The sequence below is a fragment of the Vitis riparia genome, chromosome 16 (genome assembly GCF_004353265.1).
Source record: "Vitis riparia cultivar Riparia Gloire de Montpellier isolate 1030 chromosome 16, EGFV_Vit.rip_1.0, whole genome shotgun sequence".
NCBI classification, from domain to species: Eukaryota; Viridiplantae; Streptophyta; class Magnoliopsida; order Vitales; family Vitaceae; genus Vitis; species Vitis riparia.
Window position 1 is genome coordinate 505,791 of NC_048446.1, and position 23,370 is coordinate 529,160.

Here is a 23,370-nt window from a genome sequence, read left to right on the forward strand (position 1 = left end):
TTATTTTTCATCACATAAAGATTGAATAATTTAAAATATATAAATTTCTAACCAATTTGAATGATATTTGATTTTTTTTCGTATTTTTTTACAGTGAAACAAAATATGAAAAAAAATATATTTTTCTTAATTTTTTTTTCTTTTCTTAATACTTTCCAAAAATAAAACATAATTAAAAGTTTTCAACGAGAAATTAACATTTAATTAGCAATATCCAATCTCTCATTTATTGGCAACCAAAGCTAAACAAGCTTGGTGAATCATTTGAAAGTGAACCACCAATTTCTCCTTGACCACCTTAGGCAACAAGGTTGGCTCGAAGAGAGGCAACTCATACAAAGTTGGCCATCCATTTGTGAATGTGAGGTTGCTTTTGAGGGTCCAACAACTTGAACCCTCCCCAACTTTTTCAATGACTACCACCCAACCACACATCAAACCTAGCACAATGTCTACGTACACTATGCCATTGTTGCCTCCAAATAATACTCTCTCTCTCCTTCAATCACTTCCATGGCTTCTTTTGCTTCCTTCACTGCCTTCTCTTGTTGCTCCCCTTGTGTAATCAATGTTTTTCTTATAAGTTATGACCTATGTTACCTACACATAACATGAACCAAAATTTATAATTATGTAATTTTGAGCTATTTATTTATTAAATGAGAAGATTTTTAAAACGGGTTTGATAGTATTTTTATTCAAAATATTTTTAGTGAGAGTGTTTTCTTTTAAGGTGCTTTTAAAAGAATCAACTATGACATGTATCTTTAGAAAACACTATAATTAATTTTCAATATTATAAGTGATTTTTTAATTTTTTTTTTTTTTAAATGTTTTCTAAATTTTCCTAAACACCTAATTTAAAAAAATATATATACTTTTTAAGCCAAAAGTTTTTTTTAAAAACATTGTCAAAAAGACTCATAGAAACTTAGACTTCATTTAAAATGATTTTAAAAGAGGTAAAAGTGTTTCTTAATATTTAGAAATACATCTAAACCGAGTTGAAAAAATTTCAAAAATTAGTTTTAGACATTGAGGGAGAGAAAGAGGGTCACTTTAATTAATTCTGAAACTAACACTTAATAAATAAATGAAAATTTTTACAAAATATAATATTTTTTCAAGGCATATACTCTTTTGAAAAATTACCCAAAAAATGATAGAATCTCTTATTGAGCTTTAAAAAAGGTTTCTAGCTTCTTAGAAGCCAATCAATACATGGCCTCAATTAACTTTATTTTATTCCTATTATTAATTTAATAACAAAAAAGTATAATTATAATTTGTTTTGGTAAACCCCATCACACAAATTTTTTATGGATTGGCTTAAGAAAAAAAAGTAAAGAAATTTAACTAAAAAGATAAATATTTACGAAATTATTTATATAATTAAATTTAAATATATCTAAAACTAATATATAACATTTAAAATCAAATATTATCAAAATTATTTATATCATTTTAAATCCACCCCATCCAAATGAAATACTCTTCTGTAATACAAAAGCAAGTTCTCATATCACAAGTTTTTTGATACACCCAATTCAATTTCCTAAATAATTAAATATAAAACCTAACTAATAAACATCACATCTAACACTTCTTACATCATAACTTAGATAAATGCTATTGCTACATCAAGTCTACACATAGAAAGTCTAGCAAAACTAGATGAAAGTGACATAGATGGAGGTACCAGGTTTAAGAGATGGCCAACCCACAGGTCCACCACCTGTTCGAGTGGCTAGTATCCCTCATAGAACCAAAGCCTTCATTGAAAGAATAATCAAAATTGTGCGATCCGATTGGATCCCCCAGACACAATGATTCCCGGGACCAAATTGACAAGCCTCTTGCCAAAAAAGAATGGTGCCACCTCATTCCAATCAAATCTTCCCAAGCGCCAATAGAGTTCACTCAGGAGACGACCATGTTAGGATATGGACCCACACATATTTAACAATGGTACATGACTAAGCTATTCGCCTTTTGATATTTATTTTGTATCGATTTTCCACAGTATGGGCCACCTTATGTGTAGAGCCCAACGCCATCACAAGCCTTAGATGATGGGCCTAAGACTCGTGAGGCCCAATAGCCAAAGAGTATGGTCTCTAAGGCAAGAGGGTATAAATCCAAAGCTTAAGTGTCTATTCAGTTTCATCACATCATTATGAAATAAGAACAGACCCGTTTCTCTTTTGCTCCCATCGTCTGAGAGAATTTAGAAAGAGGTGGTGCCCTCCATAGCCTTAGAAGATCCATACCTTGTTCAAAACTAAAAGAAAAATGGACTCAGGTATGTTTCACTTAAAATGAAGGCATATTTCTTTATATGATTTGGCATGAGATTCCTGTGTAGACATTCTTGGATTTATGATGGTTTTATAAACAATTGGTATCAAAGCAGCATGTTAAAATCATTAAGAAATTGTCATTATTTATTTATTTTTTATAGGATCGCCATGCTCTCAATTTCCCTCACCAAAACCCTTAGTCGGCCTCTTTTCGTGCCCTAGAACACCATGCATTCCAGAAAATGAGCCACGCCATTGGTGGCGTCGCTCTCGAAGCGGCTTCCAGAGTAGATCCAGACACTAACAGTCACGACACGACTTCATAGGCCATTAGGGAGGGCGGTGATTAGGGTTTTGAGAGAACAGGGAATGGTGCTATGGTGAGCAAGGATAGAGACGAACCTCAACGTGGAAATGGCGTCGTTTGGCGTCACTACCTGTGATGGCGGTGATGCTGTTTCCGCTACGACGCCGCCTGAGGAGCACTTCAGGCGATCAGAGCAGCACTGGACGCCATTCCCCCAATCAACGACATCGAGTTGGGGATCGGGAGGCGTCGTTTTGACGCCGTTTTGGTCCCGTTGAAGCGCCATTTTCAGGCGTTGTCCCACGCGGCGTTTAGACGTCGTTCAGGCGCGATTGGAGGTGCTACAGGCATCCGTTATAGGCGCCATTTAGGCGCCATCTCAGTTTCAGGCTACGTTACCGATTCTAATCCACGTCATTGTCGTTCTGGTGCCTTTTCTAGCAAAATGGTGGCATTTTTCTTGAGACACCGCCTATAGGAACGTTGTAGACGTTGTCGTTTGGCGTCGAGATGATGTGGGTTTGCATTGTCGTGCAGTGTACATTACTGCAATGAATTTTATTTTATTTTATTTTTTAAAATATGCTTCCCATTATATTTGGTTTGATAATTTAAAACTTTATTCATAAGAAAATGCATGAGGAACAACATGTCACTTTATTGGTATGTTTCATACAAAATTGGAGCCACTCGTGCACTAAGCCATGAATATATATATATATATATATATTGGGCCAAAAATACTCATTTTCTCCCATCAATTGTTATCAAGGCTTGTATATATACATGGGTTTGTGCATAAATATTTTTGATTGAATTATTACTTGTTGCATTTATGTTTAATATTTTAAAATAAATGAATTATGTATATTTGTTGTCAAAGTAACTTGTATTACGTAATTTTATTTATTTTGAAATATGTAAGCATGTTATTGTTGTATTAAATAATCAACCCAAAGGAAGATTATTTTAATATAATAATAAATAAAGTAATCATAAATATGTAACATATAAAGTTTATCTTGTATTCAATATGTTAGTCCAAAGACAGACATATTGTTTTCAGTTTTATTGTCAATATTTATGAATTAATATAGAAAAAGATGACAATTACAAGTTGATATTTCTGTCAAAAGACTAAATATTGATGTTTGTGCTAGGTATCTTGTTATATGTCCACATGCATATACATATATATGTTAAATTTTTATTTATTCATGTATGTGTGATGATTATATGACTGATTGTGAGCTTTATTATTATGAATTCAGCATCTTCCATATCTGCAAATGTCAATAACATTCCTGTGCTTAATGGCACAAACTTCAAGAAATGGAAGGAGCACATTATAATTGTGCTCGGGTGCATGGATTTAGACTATGCATTAAGAGTTGATCGCCCTTCAAATCTTACTAGTGCCAGCACTGCTGAGCAAAGGTCTACTATGGAAAAATGGGAGTAATCTAATCGCATGAGTCTAATGATAATGAAGCACTCAATTCTAGAAGTTATAAGGGGTGCAATACTTGAGGAAACCAAGCCAAGGCATTCTTGGACTAGATAGCAAACTGATTCGCTACAAACGAAAAGGTTGAGACAAACGCTATTCTTAGTAAGCTTGTCTCTATACGGTATAAAGGGAAAGAGAATATAAGGGAGTACATTATGGAAATATCTAATCTTGTGACTAGACTCAAGGCAGTAAAGTTAGAGTTGTCGGAAGACATACTCGTGCACTTGGCTTTGGTCTCTCTGCCTACACAATTTAGTCCATTCAAAATCAGTTACAACACACAAAAGGAAAAATGGACTTTGAATGAGCTTATTACTCAGTGTGTACAAGAGGAAGAGAGATTGAAACAAGAGAAGATAGAAAGTGCTCACTTAGCTTCCACATCTCAGGGATTTGGTACCAACAACAAAAGAAATGAGGATAATAAAGGAAAACTAACTGCAATTTTTGGGACATCAAAGCAGAAGGTGCAGAAGAAACAAGATAAGGAGATCACTTGTTTCTTTTGCAAAAAGGTTGGTCATATGAAGAAAACATGTACCAAATACGTTGCTTGGCGTGAAAAGAAATGTACACTTCTCAACTTTGTTTGTTCAAAAATTAATTTAGCTATAGTGCCTACTGACACTTGGTGGATAGATACAAGTGCAACTACTTACATAAGTGTCACTATGTAGGGTTGCCTAAGGAGCCGAATGCCAACTGATGGTGAAAGATACATCTATGTATGAAATGGCAATAAAGTTGTAGTCAAGGCTATTGGGCTTTTTAGACTACAGTTAGACTCTAGATGTACTTTGGATTTGGAAGAGACTTTTGTAGTACCATCGTTTAGACGGAATTTAATTTCTGTTTCATGTCTAGACAAATTTGGATATTGTTGTTCATTTAGAAATGGAATGGTTAGTTTTTATCTAAATTCAAATGTTATTGGTACAGGTAGTCTAACAGACAAATTATACAAATTGAACATAAAGGCCACTAATGGAAATGAAACCTTGCATTCAAGTAATTATGGCATTAAACGAAAATTAATAAATGAAAATTCATCAATGTTATGGCACAGGCGTTTGGGTCATATTTCAAATTAATGAATTCAAAGGCTTGTGTAAGAAGGAATTCTTAACCCACTTGATTTCTCAGACTTTCAAGTCTGTATAGAGTGCATTAAGGGTAAACAAACAAATATGAGGAAAAATGATGCCAATAGGTGTAGTGACGTCTTGGAATTGATACATACGGACATTTGTGGTCCATTTCCTACACCTTCTTGGAATGGACAACAATATTTTATCACTTTCATTGACGATTACTCGTGCTATAGCTATCTTTATTTGATTCATGGGAAGTCTCAGTCATTGGATGTGTTCAATAATTTCAAAGCTGAAGTTGAAAACAAACTAAGCAAGAAAATAAAGGTTGTCAGATCGGACCGTGGAGGTGAATACTATGGTAGATATGACGGATCCGATGAACAACATCCATGACCATTCGCCAAATATTTGATGAAGTGTGGTATCGTTCCTCAGTACATCATGCCAAGGACTCCGAGCCAAAATGGTGTAGTAGAGAGGCGAAACCGTACTCTTAAGGATATGGTAAGAAGTATGATCAGTCATTCCACCTTACCAGAATCACTTTGGGGCGAAGTTATCAAAACTGCAGTTTATATTTTGAATAGAGTACCAAGCAAAGTAGTAGCCAAAACCCCATATGAGTTATGGACTAGCAAGAAACCTAGTATTAGACACTTACATGTTTAGAGTTGTCCAGCTGAAGCTAGGCCTTACAAGCCAAATGAAAAGAAATTGGACTCCGGAACAGTGAGTTGCTACTTTGTAGGGTATTCTAAAAGGTCGAGAGGCTTCAAATTTTATGACCCCTCAACTAGATCCTTCTTTGAAACGGGCAATGTTAAGTTCATTGAGGATGTTGAGTTAAGTGGGAGATAACCATTAAGAAAGGTGGTCTTTGAAGAGAAATCTATTAATATTCCTATTATTACGACTGGACATGGTCATATTATGTTTGATGACACTATTCAGAATGTACAATCGATAATAGAAATTCAAGACACACCTGAAATTCCTCCTACTCAAGTTATGGAACTGATTCAAGTTCATGAAGAGGTAACTCAACAACCTCAAGTATAAGTGCCACTGAGGAGATCCACTAGAGAAAAGAGAAGTACAATTTCAGATGATTATGTTGTATATCTCCAAGAACGTGAGTTTGACATGGGTCTGGAAGACGATCCAATTTTAGTTAGTCAAGTCAAACAAAGTTTTGACTCTGAAAAATGGATAGAAGCCATGAAGGATGAGATGAAATCAATGAAAAACAATGGTGCTTAGGACCTAGTAGAGTTGCCTGAAGGTGTAAAACCGATTGGTTGTAAATGGATTTTTAAGACCAAACGAGATTCAAAAGGCAACATTATTAGATATAAGACACACCTAATCGCAAAAGGTTTCACTCAAAAGGAAGACATTGATTATAAGGAGACATTTTCACCGGTTTCGTCAAATGACTCCTTTAGAATCATCATGGCACTTGATGATTTAGAGTTGCATCAAATGGACGTTAAAACTGTGTTTCTTAATGGTAACATTGATGAAACAATATACATGGTGCAATCGGAGAACTTCGAGTCTAATGATTCAAAGCAACTTGTATGCAAATTAAAAAAGTTCATATATGGTTTAAAGTAAGCATCCCGACAATGGTACTGAAAGTTTGATCAGGTGATCACTTCATTTGATTTTAAGGAGAACATCGTTGATCAATGCATATACCTCAAGTTCAATGGGAGCAAAGTCATTATCTTGGTGCTATATGTTGATGATATTCTACTTGCAAGTAGTGATGTGGGACTTTTGCATGAAACCAAGCGATTTCTATCTAGTAAATTTGATATGAAGGATCTTTGTGATGCATCTTTTGTGCTGGGTATACAGATCTATAGGGATTGTTCAAGAGGTATACTTGGGCTATCACAAAAGGCCTACATCGATAAAGTGTTGAGTAGATTTGGCATGAGCGATTGTGCACCAGGAGACACGCTTGTGGAAAAAGGCGATAAATTTAGTTTGCACCAATGTCCGAAAAATGAACTTGAGAAGAAATATATGGAGAAGTTTTCCTATGCCTTGGCAATAGGAAGTCTCATGTATGCACAAGTTTGTACGCATTCGGATATTGTGTACATTGTTGGAATGTTAGGCAGATATTTGAGTAACCCAGGTATGGATCACTGGAAAAAGGCAAAACGGGTTATGCGGTATTTACAAAGAACTAAAGACTATATGCTCACATACCGTAGATCCAGTCATTTAGAGATCGTGGGATATTCGAACTCCGATTTTGCGGGATGTCTTGACAGCAGGAGATCCACTTCAGGCTACATCTTCATGTTGGCTGGAGAAGTAGTTTCATGGAAAAGTGTTAAACAAACACTTATTGCTTCTTCCACCATGGGGGCAGAATTCATAGCTTTCTACAAGGCATCAAACCATGAGATATGACTGCGGAATTTTATCACTCAGTTGCGAATTGTTGATGGGATTGAAAATCAACTGTGATAATAAAGCTGCAAAATTGTATTCTAAGAACAACCGAAGTTCGTCAAAGTCTAAACATATTGACATCAAGTTCTTGGTTGTGAAAGAAAGAGTTCAGAGTCTTCAAGTATCGATTGAACACATAAGCACAAACTCCATGATTGCAAATCCGCTCACTAAGGGTTTGCCACCCAAGTTATATCATGAGCATGTCACACATATGGGTGTTGTACACATTGATGATGTGCTAGTATAGTGGGAGTTTGTATTTAGATTTTGTGTTTGTTTTCTTGAAGTGATATTATGTTATGTTATTTGTACAGACTTTGATTTTAAAAGACTATTGTGTTTGAATACTCTGAATTGAAATGATGACTTTCAAAAGCAGTTTAGCATCAAGTGTTGAAAGTGGAATTTGACTATTTTTTAGTCATAAAGTGGGACCAATTGGAAATAGACATATTAGAGATCACATTCTATGTAATTTCCATGCTACACATCCATACTTGATCCATGTTGCTAATTTTGTTAATATTGTGATCATTGATGGGTCTAGTTATAATTATGATTAACGAAGGCCGCTTTGATCATATATTAGCATAACTAGTAGACCGGATTGTTTAAGGATATTAAGATAGAATAGCAAGATGAGTTCAATAAAGTACTATCATGAACATTGTTTTGTAATATATGTGGTCCAAGTGGGAGATTGTTAAGATATGGACCCACACATATTTAACAATGGTACATGACTAAGCTATTCGCTTTTTGATATTTATTTTGTATCGATTTTCCATAGTATGGGCCACCTTATGTGTAGAGCCCAACGCCATCATGAGCCTTAGATGATGGGTCTAAGACTCGTGAGGCCCAATAGCCAAAAGGTATGGTCCCTAAGGCAGGAAGGTATAAATTCAAAGACTAAGTGTCTATTCAGTTTCATCACATCATTATGAAATAAGAACATACCCGTTTCTCTTCCGCTCCCATCGTCTGAGAGAATTCAGAAAGAGGTGGTGCCCTCCACAGCCTTAGAAGATCCATACCTTGTTCAAAACTAAAAGAAAAATGGACTCAGGTATGTTTCACTTAAAATGAAGGCATATTTCTTTATATGATTTGGCATGAGATTCTTGTGTAGACATTCTTGGATTTATGATGGTTTTATAAACAGACCACCCATGGGTCGCCCGCCCGAGTTAGGCATCCAAAAAATCAAAGTCTGGATCACTCGTGGCCTATACTAGTCAACCCAAGAAAGCTGAACATATGTGATCCTGGGAATAATGTCCCGACCTACCACTATAGCTTGTGTGGCATAGACATCAAGGGCTGCAATAAGAATGATACATGGAATGAGGGACAACAATAAGACTGGTATGAGGAATGAAGGGTGGCAATAAGACTAATATGAGGAACAAAGGGTTGCAACAAGATTGATACAAGTAGTAGGTCCTGAAGTAAAGCCCTAACTGGTCTTGTTAGCAACAAATGCCAGAGGGGTCAACCACATGCCGCCTGACATGGGGTCCGTTCACCCAATTGTAGATGTCACACAACCTTTGATGTTTGACCCTTGACACACCACTCCCCTAGGAGAAAGTTGACATACTCGAGTAGTCAAATGATGGCTTGGAAGTCCTATAAAAGGAGAAAAAGAATACGAGAAAAGACAGATTTTGTCTAAGGCAAGAAAAAAGGCACACATCAAAAGAGAAGGTCACACTTGTTGTTTAGTGTCCCGAATAGTCATCGAATCCTCATATTGGGAAAGGTTGTACACCAACAATAGATATGATAAGTTTTATATTATTCCAAACAAGTCCTATCCTATAAAGAGGGGTCTCATATTGTTACTTGTGTTTTTTGTTGAGATCCAAATAAAAAACATGTACACCATGTTTGGTTTTCGGAAATTTTAAGGGAAAATATGAGGGAAAGAAAATAGAGAAGAAAAGTGAAGGAAAATAAAAAATAGATTTAAAGTTAATAAATCATTTTAATTTATATATTATTTTAAATTCATTTTAACTCTTTGATGTAAAGATTAAATAACTTGAAAATTTTTAAATTTTTAATTAATCTTAATTATATTTAACTTTCTTTGATATTTTTCATAGGATAATCAAATAATGGAAAATTATTTTTTTTAATATTTTTTTCTTTCCTTGGCATTTTTTTGAGAAGCAAACATAATCGTATGGTTGCTTGAAATATGATAAACATGGCATGTGCGAGTTTAAAATCCACATTTTTTTAATAACAAAAATAGCCAAAAAAGCTCTTATTAAATTTAAAAAGGAATTTTTAATTTTCCAAAATCTAAACTTGATGAGTTCTTTTTTTTTTTTTCTTGTTTTCTTTTTGTCTTTTTCAAAGCTCCACCATAATGATATAATTTTGTATTAAATTATAATTATTTATTCAATGACTCCATTTTGTGCAACCATCTCCCTAAAATGTATAGTATATATAACCTGTCCACAAATAACCAAGAATTGATTGGAAAAACTTAGTATTAAATTAAAATAATTATTATGTAAAAATATTTAGAAAAATGCAAACAAATTACATGGTGGTAGAAATTTCAAATTTTTACAAAAAGGTAAAACAAAAACACTAAAAAGTATAACAAAAATTAGAAAAATAATATATTTATTTTAAAAAATTCTAAAATATTAAAAAACTATTGTGTTATACCATGCTTTCAACTATGAAACTCATTTAAAGAAGAAGTTTTATTTCCTCTTAATTTTTTGCAACTTAAATTTAATACATTTAATACTAATTAATTAAGACTTAAAAAAAGTGCAATTTACTTTTTAATACCATTTTATGTTTATTCATTTTCTAGGAACAACTTTAAACCCTAAACCCTAATATGACTCAAGAGCTAGTACTCGAAAACATATTTATAGTGAAACCAATTAGTCGTATTATGCCCCCTTAATACAAAAAAAGAAAAAAACAAACAAAAATCTAATTAAACACTTACGAAAATTCAAATCACACAAGCATCAATCATTTTATTAATAGATAAAAAACAAAGCAAACTTCGAAAATTACATAGTCATCGGCATCATTATCATCATCAAGCCCTAAACATAAACATAGTAGATAAGAGATTTAAGTAGGAGGAGATTAAAATATAACAAGGTGCAAAGCTCTCATTTCTTGGCAGCCAAACCTAAAACAGCTTGGCGAACCATTTGAAAGTACACCACCATCTTCTCCTTGGGCAGCAAGGTTGGCTTGATGAGAGGCACCTCCACAAAGTTGGCCATCCATTTGTGAATGTGTGGTTGCTTTTGAGGGTCCAAAACCTTGAACCCTCCAACTTCTTCAATGACTTCCACCCAATTACATATCCAACCTAGCACAATGTCCACATACCCAAGACCATTTTTGCCTCCAAAGAATAATGTCTTGTCATTGAGCTTGGCTGCAGCCTCTCCTTCAAGCACTTCCATGGCTTCTTTTAGTTCCTTCACTGCCTTCTCTTGTTGCTCTCCTTCAGTAAGTAATGCTGTTCTTGTAGCTTCTGTTATCTATACATAACATCAATCAAAATTTAAAATTTGTAATTAAGTGTGGATTCGAGTACACTTCCTATTTTTTATTTTTTAAAATTGTAGACTTTTATATCGAAACACAAAACTATAAATTTATCTTATATCTTAATAAATCCTTTTAAAAAATTTTATAATTTAAAAAATTTTAAAATTTGAGGTAGTAAATTTTTTTTAATAATAATATTTTTAATATATTTATTTTTTTTAAACCGTTTTCAAATTCATGATTTTTTCAATATAGCTTTTTAAAGTATTTGTATTCTATACCAAAAGTTAGTGTTATTTTTTTTATTTTAATTAGGGAACAGGAAATGTATTTAAATAAGCACTAAATTACATACTTTTAATCTATTTATTTAGTAAATCGGAAGATTCTAATGTTAGAAGCTTAGAACCATTCGAAAGTAATTTTGAAAGGGATAGAATTTTAATATTTAGAAGTTGAAATAGAAGTTAAATTTATAATTTGTAAGTACAAAATTTCATTTAACATGTGATAACTTAATTTTCACACAATCCAAAAATAAAATTTTTATAGGAATTAATATTTTTTTGGTTTTTGATATTAAACTCTTTTTAAAAATATAAACTCTTTTAGAAAATTTATCTAAATACATACAAAATCTCTTCTTGAGCTTATAAATTTTTTCTTTTGTTGTTTTGGTAAACTCCATCACAAAAAAATTTTGAATCATTATAATACTGCTGCTGTTTTTGGACTTTGGACCCCATCAAATAGAGAGAGAGAGAGAGAGAGAGAGAGAGAGAGATTCACAAAAAATTTGAATCTTTATAATACTACTGCTGTTTTTGGACTTTGGGTTTGAATCTTTATAATACTGCTGCTGTTTTTGGACTTTGGACCCCGTCAAAGAGAGAGAGAGAGAGAGAGAGAGAGAGAGGAGAGATTCACAAAAAATTTGAATCTTTATAATACTACTGCTGTTTTTGGACTTTGGGCCACATCAAATAGAGAGAGAGAGAGAGAGAGAGAGAGAGAACCACACACTTTGATGCATTTTATCTCTGTTTTAATTTTATGTATACTAAGTGATAATTAAAAATAGTGGGAATAATCATATGATGGGGATCTGGGTTTTGTGCTTATAATTTAGGGTTATCCAATTTGTTAAAAGCCAACATCCATTCCAACCTTCTTTACTTACAAAAATACATTTTGGATCTCTCCAATATCATAATTATTTTATAATATAAATAAATAAATAAATCATTTTACATGAAATCATTCATAAATAATACTTGGAGATGCATTACATCTCTAAGATAATTCTTTTTATTAATTAAAAAAAATCACCAACATGAATTAGACAAAAGAAAAAAAAAATTATGGTATCTAAAAATACATACCTTTTGTTCAATGAAGTTTGCCCAAAAGCGAGCCTTGGCTCTCTCATGAGGGTCTTGAGGCAACATGGGGTTTTGCTTCCAATTCTCATCAATATACTCTATGATAACAAGTGATTCAACGATGGGGTTGCCGTTATGAAGCAGCACAGGGACTTTCTGGTGAACTGGGTTGGAGGTGAGGAGAAGAGAGCTCTTGTTGATCAAGTCTTCTTCCACATACTCATATTCTACGCCTTTGAACTTGAGAGCCCACTCTACTCTTTTCACAAACGGGCTTACCCATATGCCCAACAGCTTCACTTGCTCTTCCTGCATCGCCCCACTGGCCATGTTGATGCCTTTGATCAGAGCTTGGTGGGTATGAAGTGGAAGACAGATGATAGGATATAAATATAGAAGTGGAAGAGATACGATAGGTTGTAAAACACAACTTGGAAAAACCCTAAACAACCTCCGAGTCCAGTTGTCTTTTACTCAACGAGTCAAGTTGTTGAACCGCCTAGTCAAGTTGTCTTTTACGTCAACAACTTGATAATTTTTTTTAATCTTCCGAGGGGGGCATGCGCCCCCTTTGAGCCCTAGCTAAATCCGCCAGTGATCTCAACTTACATAAACTTTCTTTAAGCTTTGAATAAAGTTATGGGGTCCAATAATTTTCAAGACCAAGTACTCTTAATCCTTTACACTTAAGATTTTTAGTTCTAAGTGACCTTCTTACATTTTCTCGAGATTTCTCTTAAACACACTCACAATGATGATAATGAACAAGATTGATGTCATAAAAATCATAGCATAAGTTTCAGTTGAAATGGATTCAAATTGAAACTATGATTGAAGATAGTGCTCTAATGACTACACGTTTAGCTCAAATGCACTCAAAAAATATATTAAAGGTTGTATTTAATGATAAATAGTATATAATGCTACATTAGAAATAAATGCAAGTTTAAGTACTTAAATAGTAGATGAAAACTCAAATAGAGTCAACTGGTTAATCTTTTGATTGACTTTTATCACTATTTGATGGATGACAAAGTGGTATAATAGGTGATTGTTAGGCCATAGAACTTGATCGATGTATGTGATTTGACTAGTTGAGGTTCCAACCTCAATTGATATGCATTATCAAGTGAACCTCAAATTCACTATTTAGTCATCTCGATTAGTTGACTCGTTCCCTTGAAGTTTGAAAAAGATAATAGTTATACTTTCCAAACTTTAAAAATGATTTTGAGAATTCTCAAGTTCGGGTTTTTCTTCAAAGTTAAAAACATCCAAATTCTAAAGATTATATTAATTTAAAAACATTATAAATGAGTTAGAAAGATTGTTAAGTGCCTCTATATAAGATATGACCATAGGAACTTGTATATAAGGTTCTTAAGTAGTCTTTCAATTTGCCCAAATTCTTTATTGATTCAAATTTGTCGCTACTTAGCATTTAATTCAATTTCTTACAAGCTGAAACTTTAAACTTCAATCAAATAATTAGTTTCCACTAACCTCGTTTTATTATCATCAAAACACAATTAACAAAAACCTTGAGTTAATCATTTTTTATTTCTTGTTTTCTCTTATTTTTTTAATATGAAAAGACATATAAATTTACTCAAATGTCTTCTTTAATCCTAAATTCATCCAAAACCATGATCCTAATCCTAATTCTAATCCATGATTTTTTTTTCCTTTCATGTTCTTCCTCACTATTTCACTTCATTTTCATTATTTATCTTCTTATGGTTATGTTTGATTCCCGGAAAGTACTAAGAAAAAAAAAATCTTCAAGAAAAATGATTTTTTATTTTCTCATATTTGATTATCCTATAAAAAATATAAAAAAAATCAAATATAATTAAAATTAATTGAATTTTTAAACATTTTCAAATATTTAATCTTTATAATAAAGAGTTAAAATAAGTAAAATGAGTTTTTCTTTTCCTCATATTTTTCCTCCAATTTTCTAGCAACCAAACAAAAACTATAATTTTTATATAAGAAGGAACAAAGAAAAAACAAGGGAGCAATAGGTCTGACAAAAATTGTGGAAGTGCAACACACCATGACTACTCCTCTCTTGATATATTTTTTTTTTCAATTTATAAAGAAACATGTAAAAATAGTTTCTTAATATTAAACTTATTTTTTATTTTTTCCTTTCCATTTTTTTTTTGGTATTTTCTATTTACTTGGGGAAAAATACAAAATAAAGGAAGAAAATATAGAGGAAAAAATAGAAGAAATGAAAAAATAAAGTAAAATAAAAATAGATAAAAAAAATACAAAATTATTTTTAGGTAGTACTTTGAATTCATTTTTCTTCTCATATATGAGTATTGAATAACTTGAAAATACATAAGTTTCTTAATAATTTTAAGTTAGTTTGGTTGCTAAAAGTAGTAAGGAAAGGAAAAAATATTAAAGAAAATCATTTTCTCTCTGGTTTTTTTTTTAATGAAAAATAAGAAAAAAATATATAATTAAAATTAATTAGAAATTTATATATTTTTAAATTATTTAATTTTTATATAAAATAGTTAAAATAAATCAAATGAGTTTAAAGTAATATATAAATGGAGTAGATATAACGAATGATTGGTTTGAGAAGGTCATACTCGAATAAATATTTCGTGTCTAATAACTATGTTGTTCATAGATCTTAGTGGTCGTAGATCATTAGTTACTGATGACTTTATAGAACTTGTCATAAGAAAAACATTTGTTATTTATAGACAAATTTGAAATTTGCAATCCTAAATAAGATCGATTTAGGATCATAAGATCATTTTCTATCAAATAAGAAGAGGGTATTGCACAAAATGTACTTCTAAATAATTGTCCTATAAATCCTATATCTATCTATGAAGAAGAAATTATGTCACTCTTATTTGTACAAATATATATTACTTTAAACTTATTTAATTTATTTTAATTGTTTTATATAAAGATTAAATAATTTTTAATGTATATATTTCTAGCTAATTTTAATTATATTTAATTTTTTCATATATATTTTTATAATAAAATCAAATCCAAAAAAACAAAAGCAATTTTCTTAACAATTTTTTTCCTTTCCTTTGTTCTTTTAAAGAATTAAATACAATTTTCTTCTTTATTTTTTGTTACTCATATTTTTCCTCAAAATCTTTGAGAACTAAACATAGCTTAAGTAAAATAATTTTTTCATAATTGATTTACTATAAAAAAATATATAAAATAAAATAAGATATAATTAAAATTATTTAAAAATATATGTATTTTCAAATTATTCAATAAAAAAGGTAAATGAGGTTAAAAAATATATAAAAATAATTATTTATCTTTTGGATATTTTAAATCTATTTTTTTTCAACTTCTTTTTTTTTTACTTTACTTTACTTCTCTATTTACCCCCATTTTCCTTAAAATTTTCAATAACCAAATTAGAACCTAGAAAAATAATTTTTTTCATGTCATTTATTGTGAAAAATATTTAAAAAATATAATTACATTAAAATTAATTATAAATTTATATATATATTTAAATTATTTAATGAAGAATAAAAATGAATAAAATAAGTTTTAAAAAATGTTTAGAAATAATTTGTCAACTTCAGATCTATCTTTATTTTAATTTTTATTTTCATTGTATTTTTTTTGTTTTTGTTTTTAAAATAATTTTCCCTACCATTTTCCAAATAACCAAACATGGGTCTGTCTTTAATACATATATCTAGGTATCTATGTATATTAAGGCGTAATCTTTTGGGTATTTGAATAGAAATGAAGAATGGTGAATAAGTAGAGAGGGCGAAGAAGAGGGGGTCTGTGAATTTGAAGGAAGAGATGGATGAGGCGAACGCCAAGGCATTGGCGCAGCATCAGCAGCAGCTCATGCTGCAGCACCAGCAGCAGCAACAGCAGCAACAGCTTCTCCTTCTTCAACAGCTCCAGAAGCAGAAGCAGCAGCAGCAGCAGCAGCAGCAGCAACAGCAACAGCAACAGCAACAGCAACAGCAACAGCAACAGCAGCAGCAACAGCAACAGCAGCAGCAGCAACAGCAACAGCAGCAAGCAATCTCCCGGTTCCCTTCCAATATTGACGCCCATTTGCGCCCTCCAGGCCTCCACCGCCCCATCTCGCTCCAACCGCAAAACCCCAACCCCAATCCTAACCCTAACCCTAACCCTAACCCTAACCCTAACCCTATCCCCAATGTGCAAAACCCTGGCCCCGCAAATTCGCAGCAGCAGCAGCAGAAGGTGATGCGGCCCGGGCACCAGGTGGAGCTCCAGATGGCGTACCAGGACGCGTGGCGGGTCTGCCACCCTGATTTCAAACGTCCTTTCTCTTCTCTCGAGGACGCCTGCGAGAGGTTTGGTTTTGATTTTGTTTTCTCTGATTAGGGTTTCTGATTTGTTAATGATCAAGATCGATGGTGTGTTTGCGATGATTCATTGATTTGGGTTTCTGAAAATTTTGCATCTTGTGGGTGTGGTTTTGAATTTGTGAAGGGAGTGGGTGTTTTTGTTGGGTTTCATGGGGATTTGTATTTAGTGATCATTGCAATGGATATTTGTATTATTAATTGCCCTGTTTGATCAATTTTAAATGTTTGAAGATGGGTTTAGTTCTGTTTGATGTAAGAAAGTCTCAGAAAATTAGTTCCTTGTTTCTTCAGAAGAAGAAATGGGATCATTCAAATATTCAATATTGTGCAAAGGATCTGATGGGTAATGACGTGTACCTTGTGACACTGTAAGTTTACGTAATAGTGGAGCTGTGGACTCTGTGACCATGGTTTTCCTTGCAAATGGGAAATAAGATCAGATGCAAAATAATGGGATAACTTGGCATTGGGAGTCATATGCCATTGCCATGTTTCATAAAACTGTTTCGTTTAACACATTTCATGCCCGACAGTTCAGCCCATGTGTTTAGAACACCTAAGAAATCAAATAAGAGAACAAATTTTTTATTGCTTGAAGTGGTAATGTAATATTAAAATTCATTGAGATTTGAGACTGGTTTACATTTACATGGATGTATATGTATATTGGTATTTATAGCTAAATTGTTCTATTGGTTAAATATGTGGATGTGTTCTCCAGTGGCCATGCTTAGCTGGCCTTGGTTTGAGTTTGCTTGCTTGTTGGATGCCTGGCATATTGGTGAATTCTATCTAATCTGGAAATGTTTGTGATGGTGTTAAAGGATCCTTGGTGACTTGATGTTGATAGAATGGATAGAACATTTTTCTGTTGGCTTTTATTTCGTAATGCAGATAATTATTCCAGCTTTGGATTCCATTTATATCTGTCTTCTGGCAAATAGCCTGTGAAATGGAATGAAATGCTTTGCTATACGTTTTCTCAAGTTTCTAGAGAATTTCATTGTTGTTTTCAAAGGAAAAATCACTTGTAATGTCACTAGGGTTTTTGTGACTGCTGCGTGGAATTACAAAGACGGATATGCTCTGTCACATATGAAGGTCTCCAAATAGTGTGTACCTGCTTTGAGGTTGAGATGTGAGCATCTGCAGTGACATGACATTAGAATATCTGTTGTATGCATAGGATTTCTGTTTATGTTTCTTAGAATAATATATTAGATTCTTTCCCTTGATCTGTGGGTTGCTGTCTGAGTTGATGTTATTTTATTTTATTTTATTTTTTATAGGTAAATAAGAGTTTGTATTAGCAAAGCTTAGAAGTGGTAAAAAAAGTACACACAAAGTATACAAACAACGCCCAAGAAGCTATGCGAAAAGAAAGACGAAAAACCTTTCTCCTAACTAGATTAAAGCCATTCTATAAAAGCAATCATGGACAAAGAAAGATAAAGAAAGATCCTCTAAATACCCCCTACCCCAATTCACAAAAGTGTACAAAAAAGAATGTTTTAAAGCTTGGTCGGACCGTTTAATGTCATTGAACACTCTTTCATTTCTTTCCTTCCATAAGGTCCACATTAAGCAAAGGGGGGCAGCCCTCTAAGCCTTCTCCCTTCTCTTTCTCATAAAAGCTCCATGCCAACCAATCAAATTCCTTTTAATTGAGGAGTGCAGGACTCACTACACATCAAATAGAGAGAAAAGCAACCTCCACAACATTGTAGCCTTCTTACAAAATAGGATCAGGTGGTCACTGGTTTCCTCTTCCCCTTTACACAAGTAACACCTATTTGGCATGTTCTAGCCCCTTCTTTTGAGCTGATCAATGGTCAAGATTCTGTTCTAAGACGCTTCCCAAGCAAAAAAGCTTACCCTCATCGGAGCCCAAGACCTCCAAATATTACTTCAAGGAAAAGGGTCACTAGAGGTTCTTGTGAGGGAGCGGTAGAGCGATCTAATAGAAAAAAGGCCATTCTTGCTAATCTTCCAGCTCAAGACATCCTCCACATCTCTATTCAAAACCAAAGGATGTAGTTTTCAGAACAAACCCTCCACCTCTTCCATTTCCCAATCATTAAAGTGTTTTGAAAACAGAGGATTCCAGCTACCCACCTCCCCGCCCTCCTCCCAAGCATCAAACACCTGCTCATCCTTGTTGACCGCCAACTGGAATAAATTAGGGAAAACTTCTTTCAACGTTTGGTCCTCACACCACAAATCCTTCCAAAATTTGGCCTTCCTCCCATTCCCTACGATAAAGCGGGATCTACACCGAATATCATCCCATCCTTTTCTAATAACTTTCCTCACCCCCACACCATAGCCTCCCCTCACTTCTCTCGAATACCAACCTCCTCCCTCTACCCCAAATTTGTCTATGATGACTTGTTTCCATAGAGAATCCCTCTCTACCGCAGATCTCCAGCTCCACTTCCTAAGTAAGGCTTTGTTTAGGGCCACAAGACTGCGAATACCTAAGCCTCCTTGCCTCATATCAGCACAAACCAAACTCCAATTCACCAAGTGCGGTTTTTTCTCTAGGCACCACCTCCCCACAAGAAGTCTCTTAGAATCTTTTCAAGTCTTGCACACACCTTCTGTGTTCTCTATGCTGTTTCATATTTCTCTTCTCTTCTTTTCTTCTGCTTCTTTCCCTTTTTTCCTTCTTTTCTTTTGGTTTTTTGGGGGTAGATTGAAAGTTATAATAAAGGAAGGGGGGAAGCAGGAGGTGGCATAGCATAGGTTGGTGATCTATTTTGCATTTGTGGTGGTTTGGTCTCAATAATATTGTGATGTAATGTTACTGTGATGATTATTTGTGTCCCTGTCAAAGGTCATAAGGTGTTTCTGTGTTATATGCTGCATGTGGTCTGGGTATATGAATGGATTTGTGTCTTGTGGGTTTTTAGGCATTGATTTGTTTGTGTCCTCTAATGAATCCTGAAAATTTCAGTTTATTGGTCATTTGCCTTTGTTTCAGAATCTGTTTTTTCCCCCACTATGTAGTGGGGATGAACATCAGTCCCTAATATTAACTCTTGTGAGAAACTTAATGGACGAATCACATTCTTTAATTGAATTACAGCAATTATTTGTTGTAGATGAAATCCATTTTCTCAGAGGTGCTTCTCATGAATTTAGAAGCCCATGTAATAAAACTCTCAAGTATTGAGACATGTGAGATTACAAAGATGGTGATTAGTTATTATAATGTATTCAATCTTGGATTTGGAATGGTATAGGATTTACCCTATGCTTTAATAACAAGTTTCCAACGCTATTAAAACTTATAGGATTGTACTTGTCGAATGCAATAGTTTCTATGTTTATCAGCTTTGAGGAACTTTTCTTTCTTCAAGAAGTGATAAATCTCTTCCCTGGAATTTTAACTACAGTTAGTGATGGTCTTGGATGATTGTTTGTTTATCCTTGAAATTAAAAGAAAGTTGTGGTAAGGATAAGTCGTGACTGCTGCTGAATTGTCATTAGGCCTTCATTTCAAATTGAGGCAAAAATCCGAATTTTTTATGAACAGATTGGGTAGGAGAGACAATATTATCTTGATTAAGGCAAGCACTGTTGGAATTCCAGGTGACCAGTGATGGAGAGTTGTTCTTGAAATCAGCTATAGGAAGAACAGGGAGCAGAGAAGCAAAAATGTGGCAACATCTGCCCTAGGAAGAATAGGGGAGCAGAGAAGCAAAAATTTGGCAACATCTGCTGAACCTTCCTTAATCATAACAGTTCATAACCTTCTGGGATGGTGATAATTCCTTCCTCTCATCAGATTCTGGATAAATAAATCTAGACATGGTACTGCTGTATCATAAAAAAATTGAAGTATGCTTGTATCCTCAATGTTTCCCAGGAAAATTTGTCCCTTCCTTCCCATTAGCAGTTCCAGAGATACCCTTGCCCAACTAGAGTGTTCCTCCCTGGTTAAGAAATATATGAAATTATGAATCCTCCTTCTCTTTTAAGAAATACTAATCAAAACTCCCTAACTCCTCCAATAGGGCTTAAACCAAAGAGTTGTTTCCAATCAGCAGCAATTTTTTGAACATAAACTCAGGAATGATCACTTCTTCAGAATCTGGCAAATTTGGTCTAGAGTCCAAATAGATGCTGGAGAAGTAGCATGGTGATTCTCCACTTTGTCTTGTGAGGAAATAAAGTCCTGGTAAGCAGAACTATATATGCGTGTGTGTGCATGTGTATGTGTGTGTGTATTTCTTTAGTTAACTTGTTAGTATGTTAGCTTTTATCCTCTTTGTGGGCTTATGCCACAATCCCAAAGGCCAAACAGAAGAATTCTTGATGCTGGAGCATGTTAAGTCTTTAGGGCTTACTTTGTATTAGTATTATTATAAATCAGATTGTGTCACACTTCCCTTGTTGATTAGCAGCTCTGGATTAGGTAGTCAATAGTTACTCTTGCAGGAAGAGTGAACTTTAGTAAGTAGATAGAGCAGTGGATGGAACTATAACAAGCCGTTTCTGCGGTACAAGAATATGATATGGTATGGACATGGTGACAAGGCAAATCCTAAAGAAAGGACATAGATGCAGTTAGGACATGGCAGTGCATATGGGTCTGTTATGGAACTCATTTCTATTTCTACAATGAAAGAATCATTTTTCAATGATCTGAGGATTTTCCTCATTCTGTTTGTTCTAGGTATGCCAAGTATTGATAAAGACACAATGTTTTGTGCTACTTTTTCGTAATATTTTTTCTTGCCATATTAGAGTTGTATCTGTATCCTAGTGTTTTGAGTTTTCTGTCTTCGTTTGTCTATTTGTCTAAATCGTAGTCATGTCGATGTTTCATATTTGTTTCCATGCTACTATGCCACTAAGCAACCCTTGTTTAAATTTGTTTCTCGAAGTAAAACTAATGATTTTGGGAATCATTTGGAGAAAATAGCCATAATTTTGGGGTTCATTATCGTCTTCCTCTGCTTGAGAGGTGGACCATCTTCCTCTGTTTCTTCTTCTTCTCAATGGTCATCCTCTTTTTTGTCCTTTGTTCAAATTTGTTTGTTGACATTAAATTTGTGATTAGAGATGCTGACCCTAGAGAGCTTGTGGGCTTTGAGAGATGAACTAATTTCCTCTGTTTTCTTCTTCCCCTGTCTTTGAGAGATGAACTAATTTCCAAGATATTAAAAATTAATTTTAATTCTTGGATTTTGAGTAACCAGCTTATGAATTCATTACTGAGGATCAAAACCAGGGAAGAAATGAAGAGAATCATGTTTGCTATCTACTTTCAAGTAGAAGGGTAGCCTGGAGTGATATAGTCTGTTTTTGGTGTCCTTCTTTTATCTCATATATGCTAGAATCAGACTGTCATATCCAGTTTTTTCTGAATACTTATGCAGGCTACTGCCTTACCATGTGGTGGCAGACTATGAAGCAGAGGAGGATGATAGAATCCTTGACTCTGACACTACAGGCCAAATGCCGTCCCGCTCTCAGCAATGGGACCACAATATTGCTGCCAAAGTTGCAGAGTTCACTGCCACATTTGAGAAACAGGCCCTTGCCTTCAATATCATATCCCGCAAGAGAGCCATTGGCGAGTTTCGATCAGAGGAGAGATTGATGATTGAGCAAGCACTCCTGCAAGAGGAGAAAAGAGCAATGCTGGAACTGAGGACAGAGATTGAGTCGAGGGAGAAGGCTGGACGAGAGGCTCATGAGGCGAAGTTGCGTATGGCAGCAATGGTTCAGGCAGAGCAAGCACGGGCAGAGTCACAGGCCCATGCTGAGTTGCTGGCTCGAGCTCCAATAAGGGCGAGCGCACTCGGGCCTCAGGGCAATGACCTCCCAATTGGCCATGATATGGCAGAGCAGGAACAGGGTGTCAACCCAGATGAGATGATGAATGGTTGGGGAAACAACACACAGAGAGATGAGAAAGAGCCATCTGAGGATTTTTTGAACGATGAGGAGACTGAAAATGGAGACGCAGGCATGCAAGACGAGTGGCGTGAAGTCGGAGAGTTTGATCTGAACACCAGATAAAGATCAAATAGCAGATCAAAGTACATGTTGGTGGATCATCAATCTACTACTCTACTCTTCATGGTCCCAGTGATGCTTTCAGAAATATGAGGTTCTCCCTTTGGAAGGAAAAAGAATACAAAGAAGGGAACATGGCTATGTAAATTATGGATCTATTATTTTCAGTGGGTTAGATAACCTTTCTCTTTGTCCATGGCATGGTCTAACAAGCTTTTATGTGGGGTAGTGGTTGAGGTTGAAAAATACTGATCTTGATTCCATTATTACTCATCCCAGTAGCTACTTTTCCGTTCCTTGGTTTCCCTATAGAACGGCATCTTGAATCATAGAGACAGTATTAGCAAGGAGGT

At 34.2% G+C, this 23,370-nt stretch overlaps 2 protein-coding genes across 2 annotated transcripts; one reads left to right on the top strand and one right to left on the bottom strand.

The window, feature by feature from the left end:
* Positions 1-10,680: 10,680 nt before the first annotated feature.
* On the bottom strand, positions 10,681-13,021 carry LOC117933045 (probable glutathione S-transferase). The gene is made up of 2 exons (XM_034854397.1): positions 12,621-13,021; positions 10,681-11,228 (listed from the first exon to the last, which is right to left on the bottom strand). Exons 1-2 carry the CDS (start codon positions 12,948-12,950, stop codon positions 10,848-10,850), a joined length of 711 nt encoding a protein of 236 aa, XP_034710288.1. The 5' UTR covers positions 12,951-13,021; the 3' UTR covers positions 10,681-10,847.
* Positions 13,022-16,385: 3,364 nt separating this feature from the next.
* Positions 16,386-23,364, top strand: LOC117933572 (SWI/SNF chromatin-remodeling complex subunit SNF5). Its single transcript, XM_034854999.1, has 2 exons — positions 16,386-16,972; positions 22,375-23,364. The coding sequence occupies exons 1-2, from the start codon at positions 16,443-16,445 to the stop codon at positions 23,018-23,020; spliced, it is 1,176 nt and encodes a 391-aa protein (XP_034710890.1). The 5' UTR covers positions 16,386-16,442; the 3' UTR covers positions 23,021-23,364.
* Positions 23,365-23,370: the final 6 nt, after the last annotated feature.

What these genes read in the sequence shown, in the direction of transcription:
- LOC117933045 (XM_034854397.1), bottom strand. Translation starts at nt 12,950, where the DNA reads ATGGCCAGTGGGGCGATGCAGGAAGAGCAAGTGAAGCTGTTGGGCATA. An exon ending in CAAACTTCATTGAACAAAAG is followed by an intron (nt 11,229 to 12,620) that starts GTATGTATTTTT and finishes TGTTATGTATAG; the next exon opens with ATAACAGAAGCTACAAGAAC.
- LOC117933572 (XM_034854999.1), top strand. Translation starts at nt 16,443, where the DNA reads ATGGATGAGGCGAACGCCAAGGCATTGGCGCAGCATCAGCAGCAGCTC. An exon ending in CTCGAGGACGCCTGCGAGAG is followed by an intron (nt 16,973 to 22,374) that starts GTTTGGTTTTGA and finishes ATACTTATGCAG; the next exon opens with GCTACTGCCTTACCATGTGG.